Genomic DNA, 20,264 nt, shown 5'->3' with positions numbered 1-20,264 from the left:
GAGAGAGAGCTGGCTGGGAGGAAAACAGGACCCATTTATTTAAACACAGGGAGAGGTGATGCTCATGACTATGTGTGTACGTGTGTCCATGTATGTGATGGCTGTGTTTGAGAGAACAGGTGTGTGTGTCAGTGTGAAGATGGGTATGCACACACGCGCATGCTCGTGTGTGTGTGTGTGTGTGTGTGTGTGTGTGTGTGTGTGTGGTTTATGCAGGCTGCCTGTGAGGTCAAAGAATACCTGGTACCACTTGGATGGACGGAAAACATTCCCCTGCCTGGTGTTGGTGACCCTGATCTTGGGCCCACATGAGGGGAGAGAGAAGTTGAGGTGTTGGGAAGTGTGGTATTGGGAGAGATAGGTTCTTTTGGAACTGGTGCGTTTGAAAGTAGCCTCCGGGGTCTTCCCAGGGGCTCTGAGGAGGCCAAAATCTCCCAGGGGCTCTGCGGAGGCTGAAATCTCACAGAGTGTGGGGGTACAATTCTTTCTGGCCTGCAGTATTACCCACCTGGCTCTGGAATGTTGCTGCCACCTGGTGGCCCAAATAGGGATGCACAGGTCTCTGTTTAGGCGCAAGTACTTAGCCCCTCCTGCTGGTTAAGAGTGGTTCTGCATCTATGAAGTCCCTGTTGGTGGCAGTCAAGCCTGTGGGAGAGAAGTGGCTTGTCCTACCTGCTTGGTTACTCCCCAGGGGATTTGAGGGCGTTGGATTCTATTTTCAGAGCCAATGAGCAACCCTGGGCTTTGCAGTGGCTATTGTTGTCTATCCAGAAAATGGCTTCTATATCCAGGGAAGCTCAGCCATTCAAAGACCTGGTGGGGATCGTGTGTATGTGTTGTGTGTGTTGTGTGTGTGTGTGAGTGTGAGTGTTGTGTGTGTGTGTGAGTGTGTCTTTCCTAGTGAGGGCCTGTGTGATAGATCACATTAGAGGCGGGTACCCGGGACAGGGTAGTTACTCTCCACACTTGATGAGTTTTCTTGACCCCAGTGACCCTTCCTGGATCTCTGATCAGGCGGACCCTTTCAGGGAGCATGGTAGGCACTTGAGACAGGACTGGGTAGTGAATACACTGTGCTACCAGAGAGGAAAGGGGCAGGATTGTCCACGGTCCCATTCATACAAGGTGCCCAGTCATAGGGAGCCACACAGGAGGACAGACAAAGGACACACACACATACATTTACACTCTTTCTTATGTTGAATAGTCTGCCCCAAGCCCCGAGGCTGGAGATACTGCAGTGAATTCCAGGCAGGGCTGTGGGGCTGGGCCTGTGGCATTCAGTTGATGGCCATGCTGGGGGCCATCAAGGTGGTGATTATGATTATTGTCAGAGTCCTATGTCCTTTCCCCCCCTCCCTTATAACCGGTAATAGACACATTGCATGTAGGCCTGTCCAGCTCGAGACGGGGTGCCCCTGATAAATGACCCTGTGATGTGTTTTATCTTTAGCCTGTCCCTGAATCTCTCTATCTCTCTCTCAATCCTGCCTGACCCTGAGCAGCAGTAAACCATGCCCAGCTGGGCCTCCAGTGTCCTTTTGCTGCAGACTATACTGGCCACTCTGCCCCGGGCTCAGCCAAATGCACCCACGCCCAGGGACAACACTTTCTGCATTGTAAATTCAGTTTCACATTGTGAGCTCTGCAGCCTGGGGCCTGCTATTGCTGGGCTACAGAGAGCCAGGCCTCATTTGCCTCCTCTCACATGGGTCTCCAGCCAGCTCTGGCTCAGGGAGAGGGACAGCCCTCTTGGCTTCCTGAGCCTTTGAACATCTGTCTGAAATGAATCTCAAGTGCCCCAGGCTGTGATTTTAGCTTCCTCCCTGTCCCTCTGGGTCCCTCACTATCAGATGGTCACCTCCAGCTGGAACCAGAGGGCAGCCTCACCCTTGCTCAGGGCTCCTGGATAGAATGTGGCCTCAGGTACTTGTTCCAGTCATGGAAGATTCCAGAGTCCATGGTGGAGGCAAAATGGAGATGTACTAGCTCCAGCCAGTGTGTAAGGCTAACTGGGTTCCAGCATCATCTACTACCCTGGGGACTCAGTGTTGCCCGGTCCTAGGGATCCAAAAACAGCTCCCTCACCAGGGGGAACAACTTTAGGAGCGGCCTCCCAAGAGGACCAGCAGATTGTTCCACACACGGATCCCAAAGGCAGGCAGAGGTTCCCGGCAGGCCCCGAGAGACCGGCAATGACTTCTGCCTCCAATACAAAGTGCCTCCCTCTCCCTACAGACACTCCACACAGGCCTCACAAATTACAGAATCACAAGAATTAACTGCTGTTTGTTCTGGGTGCCTGATGGGTCCCAGCAGCAGCCCTAAAGGGCAGCCGACTGAGAGCACGATCCTGCCCTAGCAGTACTCAGAGGGTGCCTCAACTCCCTCAGTGAGGACGGTTCTGTCTTTCCCACAGGGTCTTTCTGCTAGGAGGGACCACACGACTAATTGGGAGAAAGGAACAAATCCCCCCAAACCAGAGCTACACAGGCAAGATCCTGCTTCAGCAAAACAAAAGCAGGAGGTGGAGACATGGCTCTGCGGTTAGGACCTCAAACTACTCCTGGAGTTCAGGGTGTGGTTGCCAGGACCTACAGGAGGTTCACAGCTGCCTGTACCTCCAGCTTTGGGGGGGGGGATTCTGATGCCTCCAACCTCCACAGACACCCGCACTCATGTGCACATATTCACATATGATCAAAAAGTAAAACGGATCTGAAAAATAAAATTCTAAAACTCCCCCAAAGCGCAGGGCCAGGCCCTATGACCTCACGGCATGACTTGGGGTGGACAGACAGACTGCTTTGAAAACTGTGAAACCGTGTGCTTTATTCAGACCTTCCCCTGGGTCATAGAAAAGCAGCAAACCATGTGGTTTGGTACAAGGCAAAGGATGAGGGAATGTAGGACATCCCCTACCGCTGGGGCCCTCAGGTTTCCCTGGTCAGCATCTTGGCTGAGCTCTTGGAGCATCCGTCTTAACACTCCGTACCAAGCTCAGCCAATCCAGAGAAGAAATGGGTGTAGGACAAGAGTCAAGGTCCAATGTCTGGGCCTCTGTCCCCCACCTAGGGGCACAGCCACCACACCTCACATCCTCCAAGCCCCGTACTATAGATAGCTCAGCTCCTAGAGGGTGGGAGGTGCCTATGCACAGGTGAGTGGGCAGACAAAGCCCTCCCCCGACCAGCAGGCCTCACCCCTCAGTACAGGTCCGAGAAAGGCTTGGAGTAGTTGAACATTAGGTAATCCATATAGTAGAAGTCGTAGGTGCGCTGCCGCTGCAGGGAAGAGAGCTGAGCAAAGTACTGATGGGTGATTCTCGAGGTGGTCCGAGCTTCCTGGGAGTGCCTGTCCTTGAACCTCGGGAAGGTCAGGTTCCCAGGCGCGTGGATGAGATGCAGGAAGAAGTTGGCATCCTCCTCCATGCTCTCAAACTTGCCCACGAAGTCATAGTCGATGAGGCAGGGGCTGCACAGACGGCTAACATGGTCCCAGTGGATGTCCATGCCCACGGGCCGGTGGACATCCAGCAGGTACTGGATGAACTCGGGGAACTGTACACCGGAGCCAGTCCGCAGTGCCTCCCGTGAGGCGTTGGCCCGATACCGGGCCAGGATAGCCTTGCCAAAAACAGGGTGATAATAGCTGTTGGGATGCTCAAACTTGTCTCGGAAGGCGGAGACCAGCCTCTCAAAGGGTTCCCGGACAAAGAGCATCTTGGTGTAGGTACTGAGGCGGTGCACGATACCCTGACGGTCGAACGTATCCAGGCGCTTGAGGGCGCTGCCGTAGTGGACAGTGTTGTGTTGTATATCCGCAGTGGAGGAGGCCAACCCTGCAAGCACCATAAGCACCCGCTTCCAGTTGGAGCATCCTGCCTTGGGCACCTCACAGTACAGCACGCGGTGGCGGTCTTCCACGAAGATGCGGGACACGTGGCGCGGAGTGACGGCTTTGCGGCTGCTGCTGGCCCTGTACTTGGCACAGGCTTCTCGCATCACGCGTTTGCGTTCCTGCTGGCTCTGGTGCAGGCTGACCCAGCGACTGTCCATGGTGTGGGGTCTCGGCTGGACAAAGGTCTCGGATGAGTTGTTGCCTCGGGTGGTCCCTGCAGCTGGCATCTTTTTGATGAGTAGTCTCCGTCTGCGCTGCCGGAGTCGCAAAGGAGACCCCGCCGCCCTTGCCTTTGGGTGAGGTCGAGGCTGGTCAGGCACCTGCAGCTGAAGACCTCTTGGGGACCGGCTAGGTGAATCTCGTGTGACCCTTTCTGTGGGTATCCTCAAGTGGCCATCCTGGGACAAGAAGAGTAGCAGTTAGGGTGTTTAGGACAACTGGGCATGGCGGGCCACATAACCCTGGCCCTCCACATGGCGGGGGGGGGGGGCTCTACCCACTCTGGCTTACATTCCTCTTCAGGAAAGGGAAGTTGCAACAGGCTGGCGGTGTTGTTGGTGTGAGCCTCTGGTCTAAGACCCGCTGGCCACACACAATGTTGCAGAAATGTGGAACCTGAACGACAAATATAATTTCTACCACTAGGTGGTGCAGTCCCCCCAGGAACCTCGGCTTGGCCAGGTGGCCTGCAGGAGGCTTGCTCAGATTTACTGCGGAGTCCAAAGGAGCCATCTAACAGAAAGGGGAAATTCATGGATCCAAAGCCCGGGTTTTGTTCCCAAGGCTCCTGGAAAAGACCCGGTACATTTGTCTTCCTATGAATGGATTCACCATAAGCTCCAGATTGTCTTTGTCATCCTCTCCTACTTTCCCCCAGGCGCCTGGCATTTATGGGGTTGTCAGAACTTACATGCTGGGGCCTGATGCTGAACTTCATGCCTGGAAAGCAAGAGAGGAGAGAGATGTGTTAGGCAGCGGAAGTTAAGTGAGGAAGTACCACATACCTGCCCAGCCCAACCAGGTAAAACCCCCTCAGGCCACCCTCCACCCCACTCAGTCATTAAGTCTCAAAGAACTCAAAAGAAAGCTCTGTCCAGCCCCTCTCTAAGCCTGTCATCACACCCTGCTCCATACTTGAATATGGCAATACTTGAACACACCAAGCCCATGGCACTCCAGAATTCCTGGGAGGTTCCCTTGCCTTGACATTCCCATCAGAGCTTTGGCCTTCTCGGACAGTCAAGGGAATGAGATTCATGTCTGGTTCATCCTGGTGTCCCCTAAAGGTGTGAGTAATGCCAAGGCATGGGCAAGTGCTGATTGGTGATGTGGGGGAAGATGGAGAGAGAGCTGTATGTCACTGTGTCAGTTACTTTTCTGGTTGCCAAGACAAAATGCCAATTAAAAGAGGAAATATGCTCTCCCAGAGGACCTGGGTTCAATTCCCAGCACTACACACCAACTCGCAACTATCTGTAATGCCAGTTCCAGATATTCCAACGCCCTCCTCTGGCCTCTATAGGTACTGCACACATTGGTACACATGCATGTAGCAAACACACATACACAGAAAATTAAAATAAATGGATCTTAAATAAATAAATACACGCAGGCTTTGGTGGCACATGCCTTTAATCCCAGCACTCAGGAGGCAGAAGGCAGGTGGATTTCTGTGAGTCGGAGGCCAGCCCGGTCTACAGAGGTAGTTTCAGGACAGTCTCCAAAGCCACAGAGATACCCTGTCTCGAAGCACCAAAAACAACAACAAAATAAAACCAATTTATCAAGGGTCATTGTTTTAGAGGGACCAGTGCATGGTTGCTTGGTGTTGTGTGCTTGGTGGAAGCATGTGGTAGAGGAGAGTTGTTTATCTCACAGCTGACCAGGAAACATCACAACCCAGGATAGGACCTGGGAAAAGATATCTTCAAAGACCTACTTCCAGTGATCTACTTCCTCAAGCTAGGTCTTACCAGCTAAAGTTCTCAGAACTTCCTAAGTAGGACCAAGAGCTGGGGACCAAGCCTCTAATACATGAACCTTGTACTAATACTTGTGTTGTGATTGGAACAAAATATAGAAGATTTACTTTATGGTGGGCAAGGCATGATGACTTGGCTTCTGTCTGTGATTGGGAAGTAAACTGTTATATTTCAGTCGACTGGAAACCAGAAATATCAGACCCAAGCTGAACATGTTGGGTATAGCCCTCTTGTCAGCCCCTATAATACTATATCTACTATCTAGGCCAGGTGTCCTAAAGGTTCCACATCCTCATACAGTGCCACCAGGTAGCCAAGTGCTCAAACACCCAAGCCTGTGAAGGATCTTTCACATTTAACAAGTCTTTTGGAGGACACTTCATATCCAAACCATGTCACTGATCAAGTTCTGGAATGTTCCCTCTGCCCACCAAAGAGGTCCCATTGGGCTGGTCAGGGTCACTCAGGATAACATGTTCTAGGAAAATGAAACTTTGGCCAGGATGGGGAGTTGCTTCAGATCATTTGGTGTGTTGGGGGAACTTGGTTGGTAAGGCAGAATTTCTGTCGAGGAGTCTCCTACTTGAGATCTTACCCATCCTTTAAGATGTCAGGGACTCTGTTCCTGAGCCCTGGAATAGACAGTTGTGCTCTGAAACTTTGCTGAAAGCTGGTCACAATCAGAGAAACAGCTGCCCCTCACACAAGCAGAGAGCCAGAGTGACAGCCAGCATTTTGGGGCACTGTGCCCAGCTATACCTGACCAGCTCCTGGCAGGGAAGGGGTGGTTCTGGTAAACTAGCGCCCCCCCTGTCTCTGTGTATTGGGCAGAGGACAGTGGCTATATTAAGCAGGTAAAAGGATATCCAGGCTGTCACTGCCCCAGACTCTCCGTGGGCTTCAGTTTCTTGGCTTCAGTGCTGTGACCTTGATCTCATGGTGCCCAGTCTGAGGCTATGCCCCACATATCCTTCATTCATTAGCAAGCAAGGAGACCAACAAAGGCTGCTTCTGGGATGGAAGCCTAAATGCCCAGAGTTTTCTGGAATTGTCACCGTGTGTGGGCATGTATGCATAGTCAATACATTTGGTGTTTTCCTCAACCACTCTCTATTTTTTCATGTGCATGTGAGTGCATTTATGTGTGTCTGCATGTGTGTGATTGTGTGTGTGTGTGTGTGCGTGCACATGTGTGGGTACAGACCCAAGGCTGACATTGGAGTCTTCCTCTATCGCTGACCCCCTTATTCACTGGGGGTGCTCATCACTTCAGCCAGTGTGCTCTTGGGACCCTACATCCCAGCACCACTGTGCCTGGCTTCCATATTTTGATGCTCAAGAGCAGATCTCAAGTCCTTATGCTTGCACGTCAAACACTGAACTAACTAAGCCAGTTCCCCAGACTCCAGAACCTTCTTTTCCAAGACAGCGTTCCACTTTTACACCAGGTTGACCTCACATTCACAATCCTCCTGCTTCCATCTCCCTGCCAGGCCTGTAGATGTGGGCTACCACACATAGCTTCTGGAACCTTCTTCAGCTCCCAATGAGGTAGGGTATTGGGGACTTCCTCACTGCTGTGACCGAATACTTGGCAGAAATGAGAGGAAGTGTTTACTTTGGTGCACAGCCTCGGAGGCTGCAGTCACCGAGGCAGGGGAGGCATGTGGTAGTCATGGTAACAGAAGCATCGGGCAAACTCCTCCCACAGTGGTGGACTGGGAGCGGACCCAGAAGTGGATATAAGCTCTACCCTTAGTGACCCACGTCTCCCTGGCAGGCCCTACCTCCTAACAGCACCGTGACCTTCAAAACTCTACTACAAGGTGGGGTCCAAGGGTTCAACTTATGAGCCCATGGGGGCTATTTCATACCCAAACCTCAACAGAGGGAAGCAGAGGCAGAGCTCTGGCACACTGACACTTTCTTCTGCTGGGCTGGGTACAAGTGATGCCCTTTTGAGACAAAGGACGGCGTGCCCACCCTCCTGCATATATGTGAGCACACATACACACATGAGAAAGCTTCCAGACAAGCCTTGCCGGTGGCGCGGTGGGGGCGGGCATGTCAGTGGGGTGAGCAGCAGGTACTGACTTAAAGGTGAACCCCCCGCCCAGTGCTCCCTCATCCTCACCAGCGCCCCCTCCCCATCCCTTCCTCTGTCAGCACAAGCGTCCAGAGCTCATTTCTCTTTGGCATGTGGGGTCCTCTCCTGCTGCCGACAATGACAGATCCCTTCACCGGAAGGGACCTGCTGCAGCCGCTCCGTTCCCTCTCCACCTCGGCGTTCCTTAATTATTTTCTTCTGGCGATGGCAGCGGGTTCTGCTAAATCACCTCTCCCCCTCAGAGTCTCAGATACGGGGATTTACTCTGGTTGTCATTCCTGTCAACCTGTCAAGGTATGACGGTGCTTATTTATATTCCTTTGCTGGAGCAAATGAGTCATGCTAAATTTGGCCAGGAGTGGGGCTGCTGAGCTGCTTGTGAAGGCTCCCCATCGCTCAGCCAAGTCAGGCTGCAGCTGCCAGGGCTGTGGGCCCTGTCCCCTTTCACCTGTGCAGAGGGGACAGGAGGACCCTGTCTTGTGCACACTGCCTCCCAGCCACCAGGGCATTTCAACAGATGGCCAGTCCTGGGGCATCAAGGGCACAGGATAAGGGGAACTCCCTCCTGGATACAAACCCAAACATCTTTTGCCCACCAAGCCAAGCTGGCTCCAACGGCTCCCTAGGAAAAGAAATTTTATCATGCAGTTAATAACAGATAAAAAGACTGATCTCAGGTGAGTGTGCCCAAAGCTGTCCAATCCCAACCCTTAAACGCAGGGCAGCTTGTTAGGTGACGATGAACCTGATTCCTACAAGGCTACTGAATAGACAGAATTGTCATGAAGAAAATGCAAGGGACTCTCCCAGCTGCCAATGGCACAGTTCTCACACGGAGGGAGTGGTTTTCCATGTGTTACTCTGGGCAAGCCAAAGCCAGAAACCAGGGTATACCAAGGCTGGAGTATGTGCATGCCCCAAGGACCGCCCTTCAGGACCATTGACAATTCCATGGAACACCCAAGGTCAGCTAACCATCGCTTCTGATGCTCAAGGCTGCCGTCAGTAGCTTGAGGCTCTTAAGAAGAGGGAGGCTATGGCTTCAATATAGCCCACCTCAAGTTCCCACCCCAAGGCTCTACATAGATAAAAACTGAATTTAGCAGGGCACGGTGAAGCATGGCAATCCTAACCCTCAAGAGGCCAAGGCAGTAGAAGCCTTAGTTCAAGGATGGCCTAGGCAATGGATGAGGAAGCTCACACTCAGCCCCAGTGGCTGGGGCTGAGGCTCTGGATAGCTTACAACTAATCCAGTGAGGGGCTGGGGCGTGGCTCAGTAGTAGAGGCCCTGCCTAGAATCCCCCAGTGAGGGGCTGGGGGCGTGGCTCAGTGGTAGAGGCCCTGCCTAGAATCCCCCAGTGAGGGGCTGGGGGCGTGGCTCAGTGGTGGGGTGCTTGTCCTAGATTTCACCCCTGAAAAACAACAATGGAGTGAGCTTGCTGGGCAGCATAAGCTGTGATCCCAGCCCCCTCTTCCTTCCAGTGACATGGATGCTGCCATGTACCTGTCTCCTACCCTCACCCAGGACAGGAGACCCTCAGGGTCAGCCACACCTTCCCTCTCTCCGCTCTCTGTGTCTGGGTTACCTGCTAGCTACTCATAGGACTATGTTAGAATGTGGAAGGGTGCTTCAAGCCTCTGCACGGCAGGAAATAAACAGTTACTTTCTCCTTCTGGACAGATGACATTCAAAGAAACACACAGAACGTGAGAAGAGGGAGCATCAGTGAGAAGAAACAAGGCGTGAGTTATGAGGACTGCCAAATGTGCTCCGAGCTGTGAACTCTTCATTGCCTGGTGGGTTTTCTTCTCAGTATTTTGGCTGAAAACCTTTCTGGTTCTCTGTTAGGGGGAAGCAAAGGCCAATGACCATAGGTAAGGTTCATTCCTTTCTCTTCTTTTCTTTTTTTTCTGTTTCTTTTCTTTGTGTGTGTGTGTGTGATACCTAGGATAGGACTCAGGAGCTCTACCACTGAGCCACACCCCAGCCCCTCACTGGGGGATTCTAGGCAGAGGCTCTACCACTGAGCCACACCCCAGCCCCTCACTGGGGGATTCTAGGCAGGGGCTCTACCACTGAGCCACACCCCAACCCCTCACTGGGGGATTCTAGGCAGGGGCTCTACCACTGAGCCACACCCCAGCCCCTCACTGGGGGATTCTAGGCAGGGACTCTACCACTGAGCCACACCCCAGCCCCTCACTGGGGGATTCTAGGCAGGGGCTCTACCACTGAGCCACACCCCTACCTCCACAAAGCCAGGTTTCTTTCCTTTTCTTTCCTCCCTTTCCCCCTTTCCTTCCTCTATTTTACTTTTGAAACAGCCTCACCGTATACCCCAGGCTTCCCTCAACCCTGCAACTCTCCTGTCTTGGCCTCCGAAGTTCTGGGACCAAAGGTGTGTGCTAGCATGCTAGCTAGGCTCTCACAGCGTCTTAACAACCAGGGGGGCCAGCCTGAGTCTGACAGCTGAGAAACAGCTTCACCGGCACGTGGGGTTTCTGGGTAGAAGGATCTTATGGTACCCTGCAGAGACATAAGGGTATCTACTGGGTTCCATACTGAAACCCCAGTCCCTAAAGTTCAGGGAAAACCCGGGGAGGTGACTGGGCCCAGCTCTGTGGTCAGACTGTGCAGGCATGTGGCACTAACAGGGAAAAGGGACAAAGCGCCTTGTGTTCCAGGTGTGTCACACTTGAGGTGACAGCTGCTTGGGCTTCCCAGGGCCACAGTCCTGGTGGGCGAGAGTCCTGCCACTCTGGCCTCTGCAGTCCTCAGAGGGAGAACCTCTGTGAGGTGCCAGAAACAGAAGGGTGGGGATGGGAGCCGTCTAGGGCCAGGAGAGGCAGAGGGTGGGTTCCAGATTCTTGCATTTTCTGGAATTTTCTAATGGAGTTATTTCCTGATTCCATATCCCGGAACTTCTGGCTGAAGATGCCTCATAGCTGCCTACACTGCCTCTTTACATGCCTGTTCATATTGGGGCTTCCCAGGCAAGTTCTAAGGGTTTAGATTGCCCTGCTTGGCTCAATCTGGGCCCCGGGAACCTCACTGCATGTACTGAGCCCACACTTGCCACCCCTCACACACCCCCCCAGGACTAGCAGAGCCACTGGTGTCCGGAGCCTCTCAGGGTTCAGTACCACTGTTTGCACTTCTTGATGAGAAGCCCGCACGTGACATGTGTTCAGGACAGGACCTGGAGCCACAGTGCAGCCCTGTATGTGACCAGTGCTGAGCTGAGCCTCGAGGCCAAAATCCTGGTGCAGAAGGGGCAGACTGGGAATGGGGTTGGGGTGCCCTGCTCATTAGACTCAGAGATAAAGCCTGAGTCAGCAGCCAGGCCCCGTATCACAGGAAACACAGAAGGTTCCTGAGAGAGGTTGTTCTCTAGGAGTCTGAGAAAAATACACACCCAAAGAAAGAAGTATCTTTCTTTGTTATGTGAGTTTTTCTCTCTTTTCAGGGCCTTCAACTGACTGGGTAAGGCCCACCCACACTACCAGGCAGGTCCTTGTTATTCTTATCATCTAAGGCTCCAAGTGCTAATCAATCACATCTAATGCATCTATTTACAACAACACGCAGAGGTAGGCTGGTGTCCCTTGGGCTAGCCAAGCTGGCTTCCTTTCCTGTGTGGATACTGCCACTAAGTATATGTAAACTGGGCTTCAGAAATAAGCAAAGCAATTCCGTCCCGTTGGAAGGATGAAAGTCAGCAAATGAAGGGGTTAGGGCTGGAGAGATGGCTCAGTGGTTAAGATCACTGGCTGCTCTTCCAGAAGACCCGGGTTTGGTTCCCAGCTATAAAGCATCTCTGCAACTTCTATTCTGGGGGATCTGATGCCCTTCTCTGATCTCTGAGGGCATATATGTATGTAGTACATATACATACATGAAGGCAAGCCACTCAATATACATAAAATAAATTAAAGAAATAAGGATGTTGGCAGGGCTACACTTGCCTCCAAGCCTCTGGGGAGGAGCGTTCCTGTCTCTTCCAGCCTGTCAGTTCTGGGGCGTCCCTTGGCTTTGGGCAATGTAAGTTCAGTTTTTGCTTACTTCCTTTCCATAGCCGTCTTCCCCAAAGAATCCCCTTTACTTGGTTATGTATGCAGAGAACCTGTGTCGTCACAGTTATGGGTATTGGAAGCGAAGAGGCCAGCATTGGGGGGGGGGCATGCAATTCAACCTGGATCAGGAGATAAGCTCTATGGGTCTGTAGAGTGTCCTAAGGCCAGGGCAGGAGCAGACTAGATCTTGGCAGCGGGTGTGGGGGTAGATGTGGGGTGTGGATCTTTGGGTTTTGAAGGACTGTGCTGGAATTTGATGTCCACAGGGGAGAGGCTTTGCCTTTGCTAGACTGGAGCAATGCCTAGGATACTCTAGGGGCTCCATAAATGCCTGTGGTGAGGCTGATGCTAACACACTGTGCTGGTACCAGACATGGCATGGAAACTGGGCCTTTCCCTGCAGAGACAGCGGCTAGGGTTCTAGCCAGAGTCACCAACCCAATCCGGGTATTTCTCTAGTGCAGTTCTGTGGCCTGGAAGGGCCTGCATGTCTGAGTGGCAGGTGCCAGTTGGGTGGTCAGGTGGATGGGGCAGCCTGGGAAGATCTACCGCCACTCATGGCTCAATGGCTATGAAGCCCTGCCTCCCCTGGACACAGACACCTCTAGCTGGCTCTAGGCTGCTGCTATCTGTGGCACATCAGGCTGGGGTCCTGCTCCTGTGGCAGCGGCCTCGCTGTGGCCACTCCATTCCTGTGGCTCTCTTCCCATCAGTCCGGGTCACTCCGAGCTTTGGCTGCCCCAGGGGTGAGAGTTGCACTGCGCCCAGGGACCTCGGGTGGCTTCACGGTGAACAGGCAGCTTTGCACCGGTAGACCATTAATGTATGCAGATTAGATGCAAATAGGAAGACCCAAGTGCTCAGCAATTAGAGATCAGCCTGGGCTCTAGGCACGGAATTTGGATGAAAGAAACCTCGCGAAAAGGCTTTAAATCCTCACGTGTGCTCACAGGAAAATTCAATTTACTAAATTGCTAGATTACAGGGCATTGCCTAGGCTGGTCACAGTGCGTGCCCACATGGCTGCACGAGGGGAGGGGGGGGGCGGTGTTCCAGCCACTGGAGCTGTTCCAGACACAGATGTCAGCTGTCCCTGGACCCTGAAGTTGGCTCTGTGGTTGGCACGGCACTTTGTGGGAGTCATTCCCAGGTGACACAGCAGCAACCGTCCATGTGGTGGCATCTGCCCTCCAGCCCGAAGCCTTGGCTTCTCTGGGTTGATGTCCTCCGGGTGTCCTGATCCGCAGTGAATTTAGTCAGATGAAGGACTATTTTCTGAATCACCTGAGACTTGGGTAATGGCTAAAGCACAGCTCAGCCGGCTCACGGTCCTAAAGGCTGCAAATGCAAGAGAATGGGCTGGAGTCCCAGACAGAGTATGGCAGAGGGCAGAGGGCAGAGGGCAGAGGGCAGAGGGCACGAGCTTGCAAACTCGGGTTGCTTTTCCCTCTTCCTACATCCACCTCCTTTTCTCCCTTTTCCAGTTCCAGGGATTGAACCCTGGGACTCGTACAAGCCCACCAGGCACCCCACTACCGAACCATGCCCATGGCCTCTTGCTGGTGGATTCCAGGCATGTGCTCTACGCGTGAACCATACCCCAGTTGGTTCTTTGTGGTTTTACTAAGGCCCTTATCCTATCTAGGGATGGGGCTAGCCTCTGGGACTCACCTAACTCTAATTCCCACCCCCACCCAAGTACCATCATCGTATGAATCTGGTGACGGGGTTGGCAAACACGTGAATTTGGGGAACACGTGCATCCATAGCAGAGGGCTCAGTGCTCTGTTACTTTGGACTCATCCCAGGATATGGCTTAGAAAAGTTGTCTGGAGAGTTTGTTCTTAGTTACTGGAGACAGGGTCTCACTGTGTAGCCCGGGCTGTCCTTAAACTCACAATCTTCCCGCTTCAGCCTCCTGAGTGCTGGGATAACAGGCCTGTGGCATCAGGCCTGGGTACCTGGGTGTGATGAGGCATCAGTATATCAAAAAGGGTGAATGACAGCAGGGGGCTGTAAGGTGGGTGGGAGAGAGAGACAGATGAATGCCACGTGTCTCACCGTTTCTGTGTCCTTGTCTAGACAATGAGCTAAAAGCATTCATCGTACAAGTCCACAAAGGTGCAGGTGCAGGTGCACGGGACACTTGGAGCTGCCGGCTCCTGGTGTTGGGATGCCCTGGTCCCTTTGCCAGCAGCTGTGTTCCGGGCACGGCTGCTATAGTGGTGCAGGGCCTCCGGGAGGACCAGCAAGGAAGGAGGCAGGAAACTCCCTGTCTCTGATTGATGGGCACTGGCCCGATGGATCTGGCTGCTTTTTGTTTTGTTTAGCGATTCTATTCTCTGCCTCTGTGATTAGGATTCTCGATTCAACTGGGTAGTTCCCTGTCAGCTCAGCCCAGGCTGTGAATTCCCTGGGAACTGTCAAAGACTGGCCTGTAAAGGCTGTCTGTCAGTCAGCCAGCCAGCCGCTTGGCTAGTCTGGGAACCCAGCAGCTGCTCCACCAGACCCCACAACCAACTGCCTGCCCATCACTTGGTGGGGGAAGGAAGCCCTAAACATGTCACTCCTGCAGAGGCCCCGCCCACCTACAGGGAGAGGCCCTGACCTTGCAGCTTCAAGGCCCTTCTTTGGTTATAGTCTGTGGTTGGTTCCCACCGTGTCTGGGGTATGTGAGGGGTCACAGCACACACATGATCACCATACCTCAGCTCATATACTGATGGGATGTGATTTACATGTCTTACGGCCCAATACACCACGCAAGGCAGAGGCCCGTCAGAGTGCACATGTGTTCTCTGCACTGTGAGCTCTCTGTGGCATGCATGGTGTAGGGGGCACTTGAGTTCGCATCCCTGCTGGTCTCAGAGTTTTAGCTTCCCTTGGGTGCTCTTACATGCAAATCTGGAAGGACTGGTGGTGAATGGTGTAGAGGGCACGCAGGAACAAACTTCATGACACCCACGAGTGACACCGTGCGTCCCCCAGAATGTCCAGTTCTGCCTCCCACACTGGCCGCACCTCAGGCAGCTGGCCCTGCTGCCATCACACCAGAATGCCGGGCCATTCACCAGCATGTGCTCGCACTCGACACGGGCTGAGAACCGACATGGACCAGGCTGTGTGCTGCATGCTGCTGGCGACTGTGTCTTAGCCAGGAAAGGGACACTTTAGCCCCAAACTCATGGAGTTTTCCGTGCAGTTAGGGGTAAGGCAGGGATGAATGCCTATCTGTGCTTGGAGGACTGGAGGCTGCAGCAGGCAGGGCCGGTCAGCCAAGAGCATGCGATGACAGCGGTTGGCACCTGAAGGGTATGACTATGGGCATTCTTGGCAGAGCTCAGCTACTTTGCCTCCTGACGGCCAGGCAGGCGCGGGGGTGAGGGAGCCGGGCTCGGGGGTGAGGGAGCCGGGCTCGGGGGCGAAGGCTGAGACTGAAGGGTGTTGAGGAAGGGCAGGACTGAAAGACTGGAAGGATCTGGCAAGCAAGGGGGCTTTATGGTCCTAAAGGCACCAGACTTTATCCCCAGGGTTCCAAAACCTCATCTCTGGGCTTGTTGTGAGCCGTGTGAGGTTGAGGTGAAGACAGAGCAGCAAGACCCATCAGGCGAAGCTGCCCTGGCCAGGTGAGAGGCGCCTGAGGCCTGGCCCGGATGGGCCTCACCATTAGGGGTGAGGGAGAGAAAGTCCCACAACCTCCTGAGCGCCAGCCTGGGTGGGGTGGGGGGAGGAGTCTGGCCCTCTGAGCTGATTACCAAGGTGTAAATATTCCCACCACAGCAGATTTCACACTGTTCCTGTGAACCTGGAGCAAGGCCCTCCTGGGCTGGTAAAAAGCTGACTCCAACTCACATGAGTATCAGCAGGACATGGGGGCTGGCTGCGAGTGGAAAGAGACAGCTCGCGATTTCTCCCTTGAGTGCTAAATTGGACTCTGGTATGTTTCTGTTGAAAGGGAACAAGTCCAAGTAGTTTGGGGTGCTTATGGGCTTCCCACATGTAAGGGCAGGAGGGGTGAGCTGAGGCTGGATAGGCATTCATGTCCAGGAGCCCATGTCTGGCTGGTGCGGTGTGTGTGTGTGTGTGTGTGTGTGTGTATGTGTGTGAACTAGCTCTTGCCAGAGGGACAGAAGGGCTAGGAAAACAGGATGGAGTGCTGGGCCTAGAAGTCACAGCTGCACAGGGTTGCGCCCAGTGGATTAAATGGGATGGATGGAGCTGGGTGTGACGTCACACGCCTATCATCCTAGCTCTTGGGAAGTGGGGACAGGGCAATGCTATGGAATGGTCATTTTCTACACTACGGATATGTGTTACTTTCGTTGGTTAATAAAAAGCTGACAGGCTGGCCAGGAAATTAGGCAGGGAAGCCAACCTGAGAACGATGGGAAGAAGGGCAGAGCCTGAGGAGTCAGCAGCCAGATGCGGAGGGGGCAGGAGATGAACGTGCCATGCTAATAAAGGTACTGCCATGTGGCAGAGTGCAAATAAGGAAGGTACAATATAAGAGATAGTTAGTAATAAGCCTGAGCTATTGGCTGAACATTTGTAATTAATATTAAGCCCCTGAATGATTATTTGAGAGTGGCTGCCAGGACAGGAAAACTCCACCCTAAGGACAACAGGATAATCTCAAATACATAGTGAGTCCAAGGCCAACTCAGGGTACATGAGACTCTGTAAAAGAGCCCAAACTAAAAATCAAGCAAAAGAAGGTAACAGGGTATCTGGTGACTGCCTTCCTGTCATCTCAGCAGGAAGTGGGTAGATTTGGTTTAAATAACAGTGAACTCTTACTATAGAGTCCCAGGGAATAGAAACAAGGGGGATGGGCTAGGAACTGGAGCCTGAGGGGCTGCACAGTGACACTAGCATCATCTGCCCAGCCCCGTGCTGGCCACTCCGAGTACAGGTGTGTCCCTTACTGGCCTGTAGAGGCAGTCAGTGGGGCAGCCTCATTACTGTAGTGGCCTGACCGGAAGATAATGATCTCTGCAGTTCTAGCTGGCCTCTGGATGTGTCGTTCGGGCGGCATCGTCAATTACTGAGCTGGCCTGTGGCTGTCAGACCTGTCTCAATGGCTGTCTGTGATACCCTGAAGAGCCACAAGAGCAAATTTCATCTTAATGGATGCTCCTCTGAAGTGGGCCGCATCCCTTACAGGCCACTCTGTCCTGAGAGAGGCACCTCATTCCATGCCATTCTCAGAATCACCTAGGGCCTTTCCAGGGGCTCAGAGGTGGGTACTCTGGCCCCTGGTGGCTGTGTACTGGTGGCCAGTGTGACTACTGACGCCACTCAGGCACCTCTGAGTCCCGACTCTAGCAGGATGGGTAGGCAAATACACTACCAGGGCCCTCCCACACTTCCAGCATTTGGACAGTGGAGCCTCGTCTTCAATAGGTCAGGCTGTGTGCAAAGGTAAGGTCAAGAGCTGGCTGGACCACTCCAGGGGAGGCATGCATGGAAGCAGGGAGAGGTCAGCATAGCTGTTCCCTGCTAACAGCTACTGTTTACATTTGGGAAGAAAAGGCCTTCGAGTTGGCGTGGGGCGTAGCTAAGGACCAGGGCAAGAGTTACCCAGGAGGCCTCTGGTTTGAATGTGTAGGAGAGCTGTAAGACCCCAGAATACAGATACGAACACTGAGCTTGGCAGTGGCTGACTACAACGATACCACCTTTCCTGTGTGTCTGGCAGGAGGCCACTTCTGGGCTTGTGATGACCAGCCACGCTCACTGTACATAGTTCCCTGGAGCTGTCTCCCTGGAGACCCCATATGGCCTGTGGGAAGAAAAGGACCAGTCACACTGGCCCCAAAGCATCCCGGGCAGCGAAGAACAGCCAGCCACCTTCCCCATGGGGCAGTGTCTACATACACTGCATTCACCTGGGGCTGATGTCTGTCTACACACACTGCACTTGCGTTTAGTAGCTCCATAGGCCCCGTGTTCTGTCGGGCCTGGGCCAAGACAGCTCAGACTACAGGGCTGAGGAAGTGAATGACGGGTTTCTGACAGACTACATACTCAAAGGTTGTTCTCGGGGCACCTCAGAAACAGTCTGTGTGAGTGAGGGAAGAGGGAGAGGGGGAAAAGGATTGGGGTTGACATCATGGTGTGGATGGGAAATGACAGGTCATGAACTCAGGAGGAGAGGAGCAGGGAGGGCCTGGCGAGTCAGGGGCAAGCATGAGGAGGGGGAGGGGACCCTCCACAGAACAAATTCTGTCAGGGACAAAGGAGCCAGTAATCCTGAAGACTGATGTTAGGTTACCCCAGATCTGAATGTAGATCTGAATACTGCCAGAATGTAGAACTCTATCTATAAACTGTAGAGGCTGGGTGCAAATAGTGCCCGTTAGCCAGTTTGGAACTGTACACCTTGGCCTGATTCCATTCATCTGTCTGTCTGTCTGTCTGTCTGTCTATGGGGGCAGACTGTCACTCTGTAGTTCAGGCTAGCTTCAAACTTATGGGTCAGCCTCCTGAGTGCTGGGATTATAGACATGGGCCACCATGTCCACCTCCCGGAACCTCGGCAGAGAAACTGTACAGTCCAGCTCTGTGATGCCCAACACCATCGTCACACACCGCCCTCATTATCCCTGACCCAGCACATTCAGAATGGTCACACTTAGAATCGGACAGTCTTCTCAGGACCTCCCTCAATGAGGACGCTGCCAGTTTTATCCCCAGTTCCATCTGGGGGAGGCAGGGTGTGCGGGGGACCTCGATTCCAGAGTCTAGCTGGGTTGAGGTGGAGGCCCAGCCTTTCTTTGCCTTGAGTGCACTGCGTCTGGACATTTACACCTGGTTTACCTCTGCAAATAGAACTTGGTCCTCATGTAATGACCACCTAGAGGGTGGCTGGGGTCATTATGTCCTCTGGCCTCCTTTGAAACCCAACCATCACAGCTGCTCTCAAGATGAAGTGATAGGCACAGAGGTGGTCCCTCCTGGCTGTGCATGTTTCTGGAGAAAGGAAGACTCCCCACCCCACAGAGCAGATTATTTGGGGTCCTTCTTTGTAGTCGGGACACATGCCCCTCAAGGAAAACAAAAGCGGCTGGGCTTGTATCTTTGGCCTTCCTCGCCTGTGTGTGGTGAGGGTTGAGGAGAGGGCGGGTGAGGCCACCCTCTCAGGAATTAATGACTTTTGAGCTGCTTTGCCCATCGAGGCACCTTCTGCAGGATTAAACATCATTCCTTCTAATGACTTGATTTATATCCAAAGGCTTATTGCTCCAAACAAAATATTGGAACGATGGCAATAAATCACGCCAAGGATGCTTCCAGCTGCGACTAGCACGTTTGCTATTGGTTTGGGAGCAGACTGGGGTACTGAGGGTGGGGGTGGGAGCTGCCAGGTGGCAATGTACACGGGGTGCAGGGTGAGCGCAGGACTTGGCTGGCACCAGGCAGCAGCGACTTTAGCTGGGGCACCAGAGGGATTCTGATGCTCGAGTCTTCGGGGAGAAAGGATTTCAGAGAAGGATTTAGAGAAGCCAGAAATCCCCTGAGCTCCAAGGAGTGGCTTTCAGTGATGGATGGTCCTGATGATGGCACCCTGAGCTTTCATGCCCTACTGTATCCCTGAGTGAGAGGTGCAGAGATGAGCCAGGCTAGATGGCTCTGCAGGGCCGAGCTCCCTGGATGACAGGCTGCAGACAAGGTGGTCCTAGGCTGGCTCCTGTCCCAAATGATAAGCAGAACATTCTCCTTGGAAACCAGGCCCTTCCTTGCCCTGCAGAGCGAGAGCTCAGAGGAGCCGAGGTCAACTTCAAGGCTAACCTTGTGACAGATCTGGGTAGAGTCCAGCCGCCTCGGGCCAGGAGTCTGGGAGAGTATGCACCTCCTCGTGGGCCGCACTAATCCTCATCCTAGCACCACGGTAGAGCGAAAGTGGGTGGAAGGAGGAAAGATTGGGGTCCAGTTACAGGCCCAACATGACTCATCCGAGCACCCCGCAGCTGCTGGGATTTATCCTTGGAAAACTCCCACGGCCTAGAATATCAAAGCAAGAGCAGGGTGCCTGTAAGGCCACGGTCCAGGGTGACCATGGTGTCGGGCACTGGGGAGAGTGACCCATGACAAGGATGTGTGTTACAGTGTGAATCTGAAATGTCCCTCCCAGGCTTGTGCTTGTGGTACTTGTTCCTTAGTAGGTAATGATATTTTGCGGGCTTTAGGGAGGTAGGTCA

The 20,264-nt window shown here is 53.3% G+C and overlaps 1 protein-coding gene across 1 annotated transcript in view; it reads right to left on the bottom strand.

The window, feature by feature from the left end:
* Positions 1–2,916: 2,916 nt before the first annotated feature.
* Chst8 (carbohydrate sulfotransferase 8) overlaps positions 2,917–20,264 on the bottom strand; it is a 127,595-nt gene continuing 110,247 nt past the window's right edge. The window contains exons 3-4 of the mRNA XM_051207293.1: positions 4,811–4,839; positions 2,917–4,298 (exon numbers count right to left, since the gene is read on the bottom strand). Coding sequence (XP_051063250.1) covers positions 3,207–4,298; positions 4,811–4,839 — 1,121 coding nt within the window. The 3' untranslated portion in view covers positions 2,917–3,206. The remainder of the gene's footprint in view (positions 4,299–4,810; positions 4,840–20,264) is intronic.

Source organism: Phodopus roborovskii, unplaced genomic scaffold (assembly GCF_943737965.1).
Source record: "Phodopus roborovskii unplaced genomic scaffold, PHOROB, whole genome shotgun sequence".
NCBI classification, from domain to species: Eukaryota; Metazoa; Chordata; class Mammalia; order Rodentia; family Cricetidae; genus Phodopus; species Phodopus roborovskii.
This window is presented reverse-complemented; position numbering and strand designations above follow the sequence as displayed.